Raw genomic sequence first — 15,737 nt, forward strand, 5'->3', positions numbered from 1 at the left:
GCCCACTCAACGAACTACTGAAGAGTGGAGAGGAAGATGATGACCCAGATCTGCCAAAACCTGTTCAATCAGCTGGAGGTCCTAGGAAACCCAGAGAGTCCATTCAAGAACAGTGGACTGCTCAGTGTGAAGAGGCTTTCAGACAGCTGAAGTGGAGTCTAACCACTGCTCCAGTTCTAGCCTATGCAGACCCAACCAAGCCATATGAGCTGCATGTTGATGCTAGCAGAGACGGGTTGGGTGGGGTGCTGTATCAAGAGCATGACGGGCACCCTCGGCCTGTTGCCTATGTGAGTCGGAGCTTGGCACCCACTGAGAAGAACTATCCCACACACAAGCTCGAATTTCTGGCTCTAAAGTGGGCAGTAGTGGATAAGCTGAGAGATTACTTGTACGGGGCTGAATTCGTGATCAAGACCGACAATAACCCTCTCACCTATATCCTCACTACGGTGAAGTTAGATGCCACAGGTCACAGATGGCTGGCTGCCTTATCTGAATTCACTTTCAGTCTGAAATATTGACCAGGAGTTGGAAACAAAGATGCGGATGCATTGTCAAGAAGGCCTCATTGTTCCAGGGACTATACTGAAGAATGGATTCAGCTGACTCCCGAAGGGGTACAAGCCTTATGTCAAGGAGCAGAACACCAAGCTGGAGGAGGATCCAGGGCCAAAGACCTTGGAGTGTCAGCCGCTGGTGTTCCCAGATGTTACTGCAACGTTACCCAAGTCGGGGATGAAGGCCTGCCAAAACTCTCCAAGAAAGACTTGCGAAGGGATCAGTTGGAAGACCCTCTCTGTAGCTTGGCATTGAAAGCCTTGGAGAGCCAATGCCCTGACTTGCTCCTCACTGACTCCCTTAAGGAAGCCCGTCTACTACACCGAGAGTGGGATCGGTTGCAGTTGCACCAAGGGATGGTCTACCGAAGGGGCCCCTCTGGAGATCCTGGAGAAAGATGGCAGTTGTTCCTGCCAGAAAAACACAGAGAGACAGTATTAACTGCTTTGCATGATAGTCATGGTCACTTGGGACCCGACAGGACCTTCCACCTGGTGAGGGACAGATTCTACTGGCCCTGCATGCGAGCTGAAGTTGAGGGTTACTGTCACTCCTGCATTAGGTGCATCCAAAGGAAGACTTTGCCTCACCGAGCTGCCCCAATGGTCCACCTTCAGAGGCAGGGACCCATGGAGCTGGTGTGCATTGATTTTCTAAGCTTGGAGCCTGATTTGAGTGGACAGGGAAATATCCTAGTAGTAACTGATCACTTCACTAGGTATGCTCAGGCTTTTCCCACAAGAGATCAACAAGCACCCACGGTGGCCAAGATTTTGGTGGAAAAATTCTTTGTGCACTATGGTCTACCTCAACGCATCCATTCTGATCAAGGGAGAGACTTTGAAAGCAGTCTCATCAAGAAACTGTTAGATCTTTTGGGCATCAGGAAGTCTAGAACCACCCCATACCATCCTCAGGGAGATCCCCAACCAGAGAGATTCAACAGAACCCTCTTGGATATGCTTGGGACTCTGACTTCTGAGAAAAAGCAGCACTGGGGCAAGCACATAGCAGCTATCGTGCATGCTTATAACAGCACCACAAGCGATGCCACAGGATACTCTCCCTATCGTCTAATGTTTGGGCGGGAGGCCCGGCTGCCAGTAGATTTGGCTTTTGGCACGTCCATAGACCGTACCTCTGCAACCTCACACAGAGGATATGTGGACCGCCTGCGGAAAAGTCTGAAGGCTGCCTATGACAAGGCTCAAGCTGCCTCAGATGCCTGAGGACAGAGAAATAAAAGAAACTTTGACCTCCGGGTGCGAGTGCAGGACTTACAGCCGGGTGACAAGGTGCTGCTGAGAAACCTGGGTGTCCCTGGAAAACACAAATTGGCTGACCGGTGGAAATCGCAGCCCTATGTCATCTGCAAACAGCTGCCAGGACTCCCAGTGTACCAGATCCGGCCAGAGGGAAGCACAGGCCCGCTGAAAACTTGGCATTGTAATCATTTGTTGCCTCTATCTGAAGCAGTTCGTGTGCCACTACAGCCAGATCCACGGTCATCATCCAGGGCCCCCCAGAGATCTCGGCCAGTGACTCGGTTTCAGTCTGTGCTTCAGCCTGCAGAAGATGGAGACAGCAAAGATGAAGAGATGGGAATGGATTGGCTGTGGTTGTCTCAGATGCTTGAATCTGCTATCCCTCCTTCTCCTGCCACAGTAGTCGACCCCGGGATACTCAGGCCAGAAGCTCCTGAGTTTGTGCCTCAGAGTCCACCAATTGAAGAGCTGGAAGACTCTCAGTCCTCTTTGCTGACAACAGACTCTGCAGACTTCCCATCCTTCATTGAAGAGGAAGTTAGGGATGAAGCTAAAATTCAGGGAGAAGAGACCAGTGTGCTTGCAACCCCAGAGCCTAAAGAACAGCGAGAGCGTAGGGTTATTCACCCGCCAAAGAGACTAACATATGATACTTTGGGTGAGAGCTCTGAAGAGGTTCTCACCACAATAAGGACTCTTGAAGCACCTGATCCTTCCACCGCAGATTTGGTGGTTGAAAATCCTGACTCACCCCAACACATCTGGCTGGGCAAGTCCAATTAAGGTGGCTTATAGGCTACTAACTGGTGGGAGGTTCCCCTGCCAAGATTTTATGAGAATGTAAATTGTTTGGTTTCCTGTGTGTACTAACTTGTTTTTCTCCGCGTGTATATATCAAGCATGTACCAGGTCAAGGATTGTTACTGCCTTTGGAGGACCAAAGGTTCTTTGGTGGGGGGAGTGTGTAGCAGGAGAGATTAGTCCTGTCTCATGGCTGTGATCTGCTGACTGGCCTCTCCTGTGTAACCTGACACTTGCCCTGACAGACAAAGCAGTGAGGGATTTCAGCCCCTTCTCCTCTCAGACTGTAAGAGAGTGAGAGAGCCAATTATAAGAGACATTAAAGGACCCAATGACAAGGACTCTGTCAAACAGGAAGTGCAGGTGCAAAGCATTGTGGACGATGGAGTCTTGAACAGAAACGGCCTTATAGGCTAATATGGAGATAGAATTAAAAAAGAACTACGAAAGCCATCATGCTTAGGGAGAGCAGAGTGAAGGGATCCATCTTGGGGTTTCTCCTGAGGAGGGGGAGATTGCATGTGGCAGGAGAGAGATTGGACCTGGCAAAGAAGTGCTGATGGGCAGTGCACTGCATGCTTGGTGATCTGGATCAGACAAAGGAACATCCAAACTGAGAGAAGTGGCCTACAGTACAGTCCCTACACTGACAGTGTGAAGTGCTCATGGTGAGGTGACCAGAGGAGCCTGTCATTTACAGGACGATCGTTCGGGCCTTAGTCACAGGATCTGGTGAGAGGGATTTCTCCCACTGTCAGATGACAGGAACACTGCACACATACTGCCACAGGATTACAATTATACTTTAAGTGTTTAAGGAGTTTAGCTGAAGATCCCAAGATTGATCCTGTTACCAAGAGACTGAAGTTACTGGTGCCATACGTGTACGCGCATGCGTAGTCAGGCCTCTATATTGCATGGTGTGTGAGGGAATAGCTTTACCTTGGAAAGTAGCTATTAAGCATCAGTTGGGTACAGTGTTTGCCTATTGGGCTTGTGATGTTAGGGTTAGAAGGGAGAAGTCTGACACAACAGAGAGTCATTCTTCTGCTCTCCTCCTGCTGGGACATCATAGAGCCAAATTTATGTAGAGGAGTTAAATCCACTTTAAGGTTGCCATTTAAGTGTTTCCTCTGCTCTTGGGGTTATTCATGGTTGGAATCCCCTGAAAGCAGCCTGAGTGTAAAAGTGAGTTATATTGCTTTCAGTCACAGTATTTGCTGTTCTCTTGATTCTCCTAACATATACCTGTTGTTAATGTTTATTACTTCCCATAGAGGTCTACAGTAAAGCTGATCTCTGTGTTTTATTATAACGTGTGCTTTTCATTGATCCTTGCACTTACACTATTGCCAGGTGTGCCAGTTGGGGCTGAGACAGTTCTTGGGGTTGAGAGGCAGAGTGGCGGAGTGAACAAACTTAAGCAGCCCCTACGGGGGTATCGCTACATGTGGTATTCTCATTAGATTACTCTAATACTTCACCATATGAACATATTAGTGCTGCACCTTTCATTATATTTGGTCTTGAGAAGGTTATGTTGGTACCTTTTGGTGTCCTAGCTGCTCTTTAATATAGCGCTTACTTTGATCCCTTTATTCCGATATTTATTAATTATTTTATTATTTGATTCATGTTGCTGGTTAAATCCTTAATTTTAATGATATTTATATAAGTGCTGCACCTTTATTTATACTTTGTACTGAATTGTTGATTTGGCCTCTCCTTATCAACGGAGATCGGGATCATCAGGATATTAACCTCTCGCCTACCGGGCACTTCTACCCCCTTCTTTACCAGGTCAATTTTCAGCTTTCAGAGCTCTCGCACTTTGACAATTGCGCGGTCATGCAAGATTGTACCCATATGAAAATTTTATCATTTTTTTTCTCACAAATAGAGCTTTCTTTTGGTGGTATTTAATTGCCGTTGGGCGCTTTAGTTTTTACGCTATAAACAAAAAAAGTGCAAAAAAATATGAAAAAAAAAGTTTCTTTGTTTCTATTATAAAGTTTTTCAAACAGGTAATTTTTCTCCTTCATTGATGTGCGTTGATGAGACAGCACTGATGGGCGCTGATAGGTGGCACTGATAGGCGGCACTGATAGGCTGCACTGAAGGGCACTGATAGGCCGCACTGATGGGCAGCACTGATAGGCAGCACTAATGAGGTGGCATGGATAGGCGGCACTGATATACAGCACTAATAAGGTGTTACGAATAGGCAGCACTGATAGGTGGCACGGATAGGCAGCACTAATGAGGTGTTACAGATAGGCAACACTGACAGGCGGCACTGATGATGGGTACTGATAGACAGCACTGATAGGTCGCACTGACTGGCATCACTGCTAGGCATTGACTGGCACAACCGCTGGGCACTGACTGGTGGCACTGATTGGCAGCACTGCTGGGCACTGGTGGGTGGCACTGCTGGGTGGCAGAGGTAGGGGCACTGCTGGGCACAGGTGGGGGCACTGCTGGGCTGCACTGGTGGGCACAGGTGGGTGGCACTGGTGGGCACAGGAGGGTGGCACTTCTGGGCACAGGTGTATGGTACTGCTGGGTGGCACAGGTGGGTGCACTGCTGGGCACAGGTGGGCGGAACTAGTGGGTGGCACTGCTGGGCACCAATGATCAGTGCCCTGATGATCGGTGCCGATCCCTGCTCTGACAACTGACGGTTCTCGGCAGTACTTTCCTCGCGCTCCGAGAACCGGCAATTGCATTTCCCGGTGATCAGCATGTCATTGGACATGGCTGATCACGTGGTAAAAGACTGCTGTGATTGGCCTTTTACCACATCACGCGATCAGCTGTGTCCGTAGGGGGCGAGCAGGAGAGCGTGTTCTGGGAGGATGTCCTATGACGCCCTCCCAGAAATGGCCGGCTGCAGTGCAGCCGTCATTCAGCTATCTGTGGTTGGCAAGTAGTTAAAGAGTATTCACAACATATGGTAGACTTGGGTCCATAGATCATGAACAGTTGGGCAGGTCCACCATACCTGGACATGAGTACCTGGTGTGACTTCCTCGGTGTCCTTGTGGTGAACCATCAGAAGTCTTCTCTTGATTGTAGACTTTGACAATGACATCCTACCACCCAAAGAGTGTTCTTCACTTGGCTAGATGCTATGAAGGAGTTGATCTTCACCATGAAAGGATTTCTACAATGTCCCAGATCAGCACATGTGATTTCTGAATGTAAGCTATGAAGAATATTTATATTTCAAAACTGTTTTCCAACAGGTGGACGCGATGTCCGGAATATCTCTGAGGAAAATCCCAATTCATCTTCCAATTGCAATGCAAATTATGACTCGGTACAACACTTTCCGGGAGAAAATGTTACCCATCTAAGATCTCACAGTACGGAGAGATCAGCAGATCCATCGAATCCAAAGGAATTTTCCTCAAGCCAGGAAGGAGTTCACACAGGAAAGAGTTCATTGTCATGTTCAGTGTGCGGGAAATGTTTCACTGAAAACAGTACACTGCTTAGACATGAAAAAAGTCACAAGGGTGAGCTTCCCTATTCATGTCTGGAGTGCAAAAAATCTTTCACTCGGAAAAAAGAATTTCTTAAACATCAGAAAACTCACAAAGCTGAGTCACCCTATTCATGTTCAGAGTGCGGGAAATGTTTTAGTCTGAAAGGAAACCTGGTTAAACACCAGAGGAGTCACACAGGTGAATGTCCCTATATATGTACAGAGTGCGGGAGTTGTTTCAGTAATAGACAAATACTTCTTATACACCAAAGAAGTCACAAGGGGGAAAGTCCTTATTCATGTTCAGAGTGCGGGAAAAGTTACAATACGAAAATAGACCTTCTTAAACACCATAGACAGCACACAGGTGAGTGGCCCCATTCATGTTCAGAGTGCGGAAAAGGTTTCATTCAGAAATCGAAACTTCTTGTACATCAGAAAATTCACACGGGTGAGCGTCCTTATTTATGTTCAGTGTGTGGGAAAAGTTTTGTTCGGGAAGCAAGCTTCCTTACACATAAAGAAAGTCACACTGGTGAGAGTCCCCATACATGTCCAGAGTGCGGGAAAAGTTTCATTCTGAAAAGAGTATTGGTTGTACATCAGAGAATTCACACAGGCGAACGTCCCTACTCATGCTCAGAGTGTGGAAAAAGTTTCACTTGCAAAGGAAACCTCCTTACACACCAGAAAATCCACACGGGCGAGCGTCCCTTTTCATGCCCAGAATGCGGGAAATGTTTCAGTCAGAAAGCGAGCCTTCTTACACACCAGAGATATCACACAGGCGAGCGTCCCTATTCCTGTACGGAGTGCGGGAAATGCTTCACAGAGAAAGTGAGCCTCGTTAGACACCAGAGATATCACACGGGCGAGCGTCCCTATTCCTGTACGGAGTGCGGGAAATGCTTCATAGAGAAAGCAGTCCTCGATAGACACCAGAGGCGTCACACAGGTGAGCGTCCTTATGCGTGTTTAGATTGTGGGAAACAGTTTATTGATAGGGTGCACCTCAATCAACACCAGAAAATTCACACGGGTGAGCGTCCCTATTCCTGTACAGCGTGCGGGAAATGTTTCACAGCAAAAAGAAACCTCATTAGACACCAGAAGTGTCACACGGGTGAACGTCCTTTTGCGTGTTTAGATTGCGGGAAACGTTTTTTTGATAGGAGGGGCCTTAATCTACACCGGAAAATTCACACGGGTGAGCGTCCCTATTCCTGTACAGAGTGCGGGAAATGCTTTGCAGCGAAACGATACTTCGATAAACACCAGAAGCGTCACATGGGTGAACGTCCTTTTGCATGTTTAGATTGTGGGAAACGTTTTTTTGATAGGGGGGGCCTTAATCTACACCGGAAAATTCACACGGATGAGCGTCCCTATTCCTGTACAGAGTGCGGGAAATGCTTCGCGGTGAAACGATACTTCAATAGACACCAGAAGCGTCACACGGGTGAGCGTCCTTTTGCGTGTTTAGATTGCGGGAAACGTTTTTTTGATAGGGGGGGCCTCGATCTACACCGGACAATTCACACGGGTGAGCGTCCTTTTATGTGTTCGGAGTGCGGGAAATGTTTTGTACGGAGAAATTACCTTCTGGCACATCAGAAAACTCACAGACGCTTACAGGACAGGGGGAATGGGAACCCCTCATAACAGGTTTGTAGACCTAAAAAAATCTAGAGATATAAATATACCAGGAAACGTTCATAATCCCTCAACCTGAGATTATCGGGGGGGGGGGGGGGGTATATACTCAAGTAGCGCCCCCTGTGTGCCACAAAGCATACGGGGTGATGCAACAATACTAAACTGTGATTGAACTGCCAAGTGCCTGCAGGGGAGCTATACGGTCCCTCACACCCATTCAAAGTGCCCACCAACTGTGGTAATCCATGGACAACATGGTGGCCCATCAGCAATCCTGACAGCAGGTAGCCAACAAGGCTTACCGGCAACCATGACCAAAGCTACAACCGTACCGATACCACCGAGGAATCCATGGCACAAGAACCAAGATGAAGATTGGACCATCCCACCCAATCAGGACTTCTCTTGCATCAATGGACCTTTTTCATAAATTGCCGTCGGCTGCTTCATGGATTTGCTCCACTGTAGAAACTGGCTTTTCATTGGTCCGGACCATGTATAGTTAAATAATAAAATCTACGCCCCCCCCCTTGAGGGTGTAGGGACCGACGTGAATGTACAATACGTGCGTAAATTGATGGTCCTATAGAAGAACCTGAAATAAATAAATATTTTGTAATTTCGCAAGACTTGGTTTCCACGAAAGCTTCGTTTTTATTGTGTGTTTGTTTGTAAAAAAAAAATAAAATAAATACCGTATTTTTCGCTCCATAAGACGCACCTAGGTTTTAGAGGCAGAAAACAAGAAAAAAAATATTCTGAACCAATGGACTGTGGACATAGTACAGGAAGTGACCAGAGACTGCGGACACAGTACAAGAGATGACCATAGACTGCAGACAGTACAGGAGATGACCAGAGACTGCGGACATAGTACAGGAGATGACCAGAGACTACAGACACAGTACAGGAGATGACCAGACACTGCAGACATAGTACAGGAGATGACCAGAGACTGCGGACACAGTACAGGAGATGACCAGACACTGCAGACATAGTACAGGAGATGACCAGAGACTGCGGACATAGTACAGGAGATGACCATAGACTGCAGACAGTACAGGAGATGACCAGAGACTGCGGACATAGTACAGGAGATGACCAGAGACTGCGGACAGTACAGGAGATGACCAGAGACTGCAGACAGTACAGGAGATGACCAGAGACTGCAGACAGTACAGGAGATGACCAGAGACTGCAGACAGTACAGGAGATGACCAGAGACTGCAGACAGTACAGGAGATGACCAGAGACTGCAGACAGTACAGGAGATGACCAGAGACTGCAGACAGTACAGGAGATGACCAGAGACTGCAGACAGTACTGGAGATGACCAGAGACTGCAGACAGTACAGAAGATGACCAGAGACTGCGGACACAGTACAGGAGATGACCAGAGACTGCGGACACAGTAGAGGAGATGACCAAAGACTGCGGACACAGTACAGGAGATGACCAGAGACTGCAGACAGTACAGGAGATGACCAGAGACTGCAGACAGTACAGGAGATGACCACAGACTGCAGACACAGTACAAGAGATGACCAGAGACTGCGGACATAGTACAGGAGATGACCAGAGACTGCAGACACAGTACAGGAGATGACCAGAGACTGTGGACATAGCACAGGGGATGACCAGAGACTACGGACATAGTACAGGGGATGACCAGAGACTGCAGAAATTACAGGGGATGACCAGAGACTGCGGACATTACAGGAGATGACCAGAGACAGTACAAGAGATTACTAGAGACTGCGGACACAGTACAAGAGATGACCAGAGACTGTTGAAATAGTATAGGAGATGACCAGAGACTGCGAACATAGTACAGGAGATGACCAGAGACTGCAGACACAGTACAGGAGATGACCAGAGACTGCGGACAGTACAGGAGATGACCAGAGACTTCAGGTAGTACAGGAGAAAACCAGAAACTGCTGACATAGTACAGGAGATGACCAGAGTTTGCAGACAGTACAGGAGATGACCAGAGACTGCGGACAGTACAGGAGATGACCAGAGACTGCGGACACAGTAAAGGAGATGACCAGAGACTGCGGACACAGTACAGGAGATGACCAGAGACTGCAGACACAGTACAGGAGATGACCAGAGACTGCATACAGTACAGGAGATGACCAGAGACTGCGGACAGTACAGGAGATGACCAGAGACTGCGAACACAGTACAGGAGATGACCAGAGACTGTGGACACAGTACAGGAGATGACTAGAGACTGCGGACACAGTACAGGAGATGACCGGAGACTGCGGACACAGTACAGGAGATGACCGGAGACTGCGGACACAGTACAGGGGATGACCGGTGACTGCGGACACAATTCAGGAGATGACCGGAGACTACGGACAGTACAGGAGATGACCAGAGACTGCGGACAGTGCAGGAGATGACCAGAGACTGCTGACATAGTACAGGAGATGACCAGGGACTGCAAACATAGTACAGGAGATGACCTGAAACTACGGACAAAATACAGAAGAGGACCAGAGACTGCGGACAGTACAGAGGATGACCAGAGACTGCGGACAGTACAGAGGATGACCAGAGACTGCAGACAGTACAGGAGATGACCAGAGACTTCAGGTAGTACAGGAGAAAACCAGAAACTGCTGACATAGTACAGGAGATGACCAGAGTTTGCAGACAGTACAGGAGATGACCAGAGACTGCGGACACAGTACAGGAGATGACCAGAGACTGCGGACACAGTACAGGAGATGACCAGAGACTGCGGACACAGTACAGGAGATGACCAGAGACTGCAGACAATACAGGAGATGACCAGAGACTGCGGACAGTACAGGAGATGACCAGAGACTGCGGACACAGTACAGGAGATGACCAGAGACTGCGGACACAGTACAGGGGATGACCAGAGACTGCAGACAATACAGGAGATGACCAGAGACTGCGGACAGTACAGGAGATGACCAGAGACTGCGGACAGTACAGGAGATGACCAGAGACTGCGGACATAGTACAGGAGATGACCAGAGACTGCGGACAGTACAGGAGATGACTAAGACTGCGTACCTTTGGAGAGGGAGGGGAAGCGGATACCTGAATTTGAGAAGTACCCGCTCCCACTTCCGCTGAGTTTTCCTCCCTTTAGTGTGGGCACCCGGCTGTGACAGCCGGGTGCCCAATGCGCATGTGCGAGAAGCGCTGCGCTTTGTGATTGGTCCAGCGTCTTCTGGGACCTGTCATGTGTCAGCCGGGTGCCCACACTAAAGAAGCTGGCGCGGGAAGACTGCGCATCGCTGGACCAAGGAACAGGTAAGGTCCTGCTGCTCAGAAGAAACGATCAACCAGTCCGGTAACCTGACATGGTGGTGGTGGGAATTCCGGACCGGCCGCTCCATATTCGCTCCATAAGACACACTGACATTTTCCCCCTTTTTTTGGGGGGAAAAAGTGCGTCTTATGGAGCGAAAAATACGGTACATGTTCTGATTTTCCATAATAAATAGAAATGCTCCACACTTTGCAATGCTCTGTTCCGAGTCCATCTTGTTGGGTTACCAATGACCATTGTTTTCGGAAGATAGATGATTGGAATAGGCTCGGTTCATAGAGAGTCCTCTGTTGGGGTTCCATCGGTAAGAAGGAGAGTCTGGAAGGTTCCGCTCCTCATGTGTATCAGTTGATGTTTTTAAGACACGTGAAGCTTTCACATGGAGCAGTGATGTGGCCCTTTTACTTGCCTGTATCTGGCCCTTGGGCATGCTATTCCTCCAAGTGACACCAATGATGAGCCATCGTTCCTCCCACTAACACCTGACATAGAATATTCCCATTGCTGCCATCTTGGATCTTCACCTCATGGTTAGTGATAGACTCCATAATTTTACTTTAATTTTCTTCATCAGTGACGCAGGGGCCATCTCCATCCGTGGCCTAAAGAGGATTTCAGTGTCAGACAGTCAAATGGGGACACAAATTGTATTGTTCCTTTATATTGGTGATCAGTGAAGAAAGGCCTGTTACTTCGCTTGTCAGTGAGAAGAATGCCCCTTACATTGGGGGTCAGTGGGAAGAATGTCCCTTACATTGGTGGTCAGTGAGAAGAATGTCCCTTATATTGGGGGTCAGTGGGAAGAATGAGAAGAATGAGGGGCTGGTTGTTGGGGGATGACTTGAAGACAACACAGGAAGGAGAATGAGGGGTTGGTTGTTGGGGGGTGACTTGAAGACAACACAGGAAGGAGAATGAGGGGTTGGTTGTTGGGGGGTGACTTGAAGACAACACAGGAAGGAGAATGAGGGGTTGGTTGTTGGGGGGTGACTTGAAGACAACACAGGAAGGAGAATGAGGGGTTGGTTGTTGAGGGGTGACTTGAAGACAACACAGGAAGGAGAATGAGGGGTTGGTTTTTGGGGGGTGACTTGAAGACAACACAATAAGGAGAATGAGGGGATGGTTCTTGGGGGTGACTTGAAGACAACACAGGAAGGAGAATGAGGGGCTGGTTGTTGGGGGTGTGACTTGAAGACAACACAGGAAGGAGAATGAGCGGTTGGTTGTTGGGGGGTGACTTGAAGACAACACAAGAAGGAGAATGAGGGGTTGGTTGTTGGGGGGTGACTTGAAGACAACACAGGAAGGAGAATGAGGGGCTGGTTGTTGGGGGGGGGGGTGACTTGAAGAAAACACAGGAAGGAGAATGAGCGGTTGGTTGTTGGGGGTGACTTGAAGACAACACAGGAAGGAGAATGAGGGGTTGGTTTTTGGGGGGTGACTTGAAGACAATACAGGAAGGAGAATGAGGGGCTGGTTGTTGGGGGGGTGACTTGAAGACAACACAGGAAGGAGAATGAGGGGTTGGTTGTTGGAGGGTGACTTGAAGACAACACAGGAAGGAGAACGAGGGGCTGGTTGTTGGGGGGTGACTTGAAGACAACACAGGAAGGAGAATGAGGGGTTGGTTGTTGGGGGGTGACTTGAAGACAACAAAGGAAGGAGAATGAGGGGTTGGTTGTTGGGGGGTGACTTGAAGACAACACAGGAAGGAGAACGAGGGGCTGGTTGTTGGGGGGTGACTTGAAGACAACACAGGAAGGAGAATGAGAGGTTGGTTGTTGGGGGGTGACTTGAAGACAATACAGGAAGGAGAATGAGGGGTTGGTTGTTGGGTGGTGACTTGAAGACAATAAAGGAAGGAGAATGAGGGGTTGGTTGTTGGGGGGTGACTTGAAGACAACACAGGAAGGAGAACGAGGGGCTGGTTGTTGGGGGGTGACTTGAAGACAACACAGGAAGGAGAACGAGGGGTTGGTTGTTGGGGGGTGACTTGAAGACAACAAAGGAAGGAGAACGAGGGGTTGGTTGTTGGGGGGTGACTTGATGACAACAAAGGAAGGAGAACGAGGGGTTGGTTGTTGGGGGGTGACTTGAAGACAACACAGGAAGGAGAATGAGGGGTTGGTTGTTGGGGGGTGACTTGAAGACAATACAGGAAGGAGAATGAGGGGTTGGTTGTTGGGTGGTGACTTGAAGACAATAAAGGAAGGAGAATGAGGGGTTGGTTGTTGGGGTTTGACTTGAGGGCAATAAAGGAAGGCGAATGAGGGGCTGGTTGTTGGGGGGTGACTTGAAGACAATACAGGAAAGAGAATGAGGAGCTGGTTGTTGGGGAGGGTGACTTGAAGACAACACAGGAAGGAGAACGAGGGGCTGGTTGTTGGGGGTGACTTGAAGACAATACAGGAAGGAGAATGAGGGGTTGGTTGTTGGGGGTGACTTGAAGACAATACAGGAAGGAGAATGAGGGGCTGGTTGTTGGGGGGTGACTTGAAGACAATACAGGAAGGAGAATGACGGGCTGGTTGTTGGGGGGTGACTTGAAGACAATACAGGAAGGAGAATGAGGGGCTGGTTGTTGGGGGGCTGGCACTTGGCTAGCTCCATACTCAGCAGGGGTAGTTATCAGATAGAAGATAATGAATTCCCAATGACAAAGGGGATGGAGGAGGTAAGTTGAGTGACCAGACCTGAGGGCAGAGGGGTCTCATCCACGGGCGACAATAGAAAATGGCTTCTGCAGGGTAGCAAGAGTAACGTGGAGGTGCAACCCAAGACCCTTGTCCATAAAGTCTACGAGGCCGATAACTGGCGGGTCAAAAATTCCAGGGTCAGCTGGGCAGGAACAAGCAACTTGTCCTGATGTAGGCCTGATAATGAGCTGCTTAGAAAGGCAGACCCGGGCTTCCCTGGACTTTGGCGTTTCCCCGCTTGTTGAGGTGTTTAACAGCGAAGAGGCCCTGGCCACCACAATATAGACAGTGTCCTCCTAGTTTTCTAGGACAACTGGGTGGCTCCTGTCTGCAATTGTCCATCTAGGTCCTGACCTGAGGGTCCGGGTGCTACTACCAGTAGAAGAAGTTATGTGAGGATACCGGGATGCCATTTTCCTGCGAACGTCTTGGGGGAACCTTCCTTGTTTTCTGCAAACATTCCTTCCTGTCCCGTCCTATATCCCTTCAATACTACCCTCTTGCCGGAGCCAAAAATTAAATATTTAATGAATATTGTGAATCATTTGGTCTGAGTATGGATTTTTGGGGAGGTCTCCATGCTTTATTTTTCTTAAGTTTGGCATGGGGTTCCCACTTAAAATCCATACCTGACCCGAAGGGTTTGGTATAACACCTGAGGGGACCTCACGGTGTTGCTTATAGCAGAAGAGATCATGCAGCTGACGTAAGGCATATGGACCTGGCCGGCTGGAAGCGGTTCTGTTCCTCCATGTGCCTCTTGGCGTTGGCAGGAAAAAGGTTATAATAATTAAGAATTTTAGTAATGAATTAATTATAATTAAGTAATAATATATAAATAATTAATATTAATATCATTATATATATATATATATATATATATATTCATAAATAACATAAATTAATAAACGTGATTAATTAATATTAATAATTAATATAATTAATTCATAATGTTAACAATTTTTTCATATGATTATTATACAGGATTTATGGCGCGGACAGTTTGCTCAGCGCTTTACAATATAAAGGGTGACAATGCAGTTCAATACAAGAGGGTTAAAAGGGCCCTGCTCCTTGGAGCTTACAATCTAAGAGGGAGGGGCTAGTGGTACAAAAGGTAATAACTGTGGGGGATGGACAGGTAGGAGGAACAGAAGATTCCATTATTAGCTGAAGGTGGGATAGGCTTCCCTGAAGAGATCGGTTTTCAGAGATCGCCTAAAAGTGGGCAGAGTAGGCGATAGTCTGATAGATTAAGGTAATGAGTTCTAGAGGATGGGGGAGGCTCTGGAGAAGTCCTGGAGACAAGAATGGGAGGAGGAGGCAAGGGAGCTAGAGAGCAGGAGGTCGTGTGAGGAACAGAGAGGATGGTCTGGGTGATATTTGGAGTCAAGATTGGTGATGTAATTTGGGAGGAGTTATACGGTAAATGGCTTTATATGTTATTGTTCATGTTTTAAATTTTATTTATTGGGCAATGGGAAGCCAGTGGAGGGATTGGTAGAGAGGGGTGGAGGACACTGAATGGAGGCCAGTAGAGGGATTGGCAGAGAGGGGTGGAGAACACGGAGTGGAGGCCAGTGGAGGGATTGGCAGAGAGGGATGGAGGATACGGAATGGAGGGATTGGCAGAGAGGTATGGAGGACACGAAGTGGAGGGATTGGCAGAGAGGGATGGAGGACACGAAGTGCAGGGATTGGCAGAGAGGGATGGAGGACACAGAGTGGAGGCCAGTGGAGGGATTGGCAGAGAGGGATGGAGGACACAGAGTGGAGGCCAGTGGAGGGATTGGCAGAGAGGGGTGGAGGACATGGAGTAGAGGGATTGGCAGAGAGGTATGGAGGACACGAAGTGGAGGAATTGGCAGAGAGGGATGGAGGACACGAAGTTGATGGATTGGCAGAGAGGGATGGAGGACACAGAGTGGAGGCCAGTGGAGGGATTG

At 48.4% G+C, this 15,737-nt stretch overlaps 1 protein-coding gene across 1 annotated transcript in view; it reads left to right on the forward strand.

Moving 5' to 3' along the window:
- LOC149453255 (uncharacterized) overlaps positions 1–8,402 on the forward strand; it is a 29,005-nt gene extending 20,603 nt beyond the window's left edge. Inside the window, exon 7 of the mRNA XM_089688615.1 lies at positions 5,876–8,402. Within this exon, the coding sequence (XP_089544741.1) occupies positions 5,876–7,779 (1,904 nt within the window). The 3' untranslated portion in view covers positions 7,780–8,402. The remainder of the gene's footprint in view (positions 1–5,875) is intronic.
- Positions 8,403–15,737: the final 7,335 nt, after the last annotated feature.

The sequence above is a fragment of the Staurois parvus genome, unplaced genomic scaffold, assembly GCF_062004578.1.
Source record: "Staurois parvus isolate SC_StPar_1 unplaced genomic scaffold, SC_StPar_1.0 ptg000449l, whole genome shotgun sequence".
Lineage (NCBI taxonomy): Eukaryota > Metazoa > Chordata > Amphibia > Anura > Ranidae > Staurois > Staurois parvus.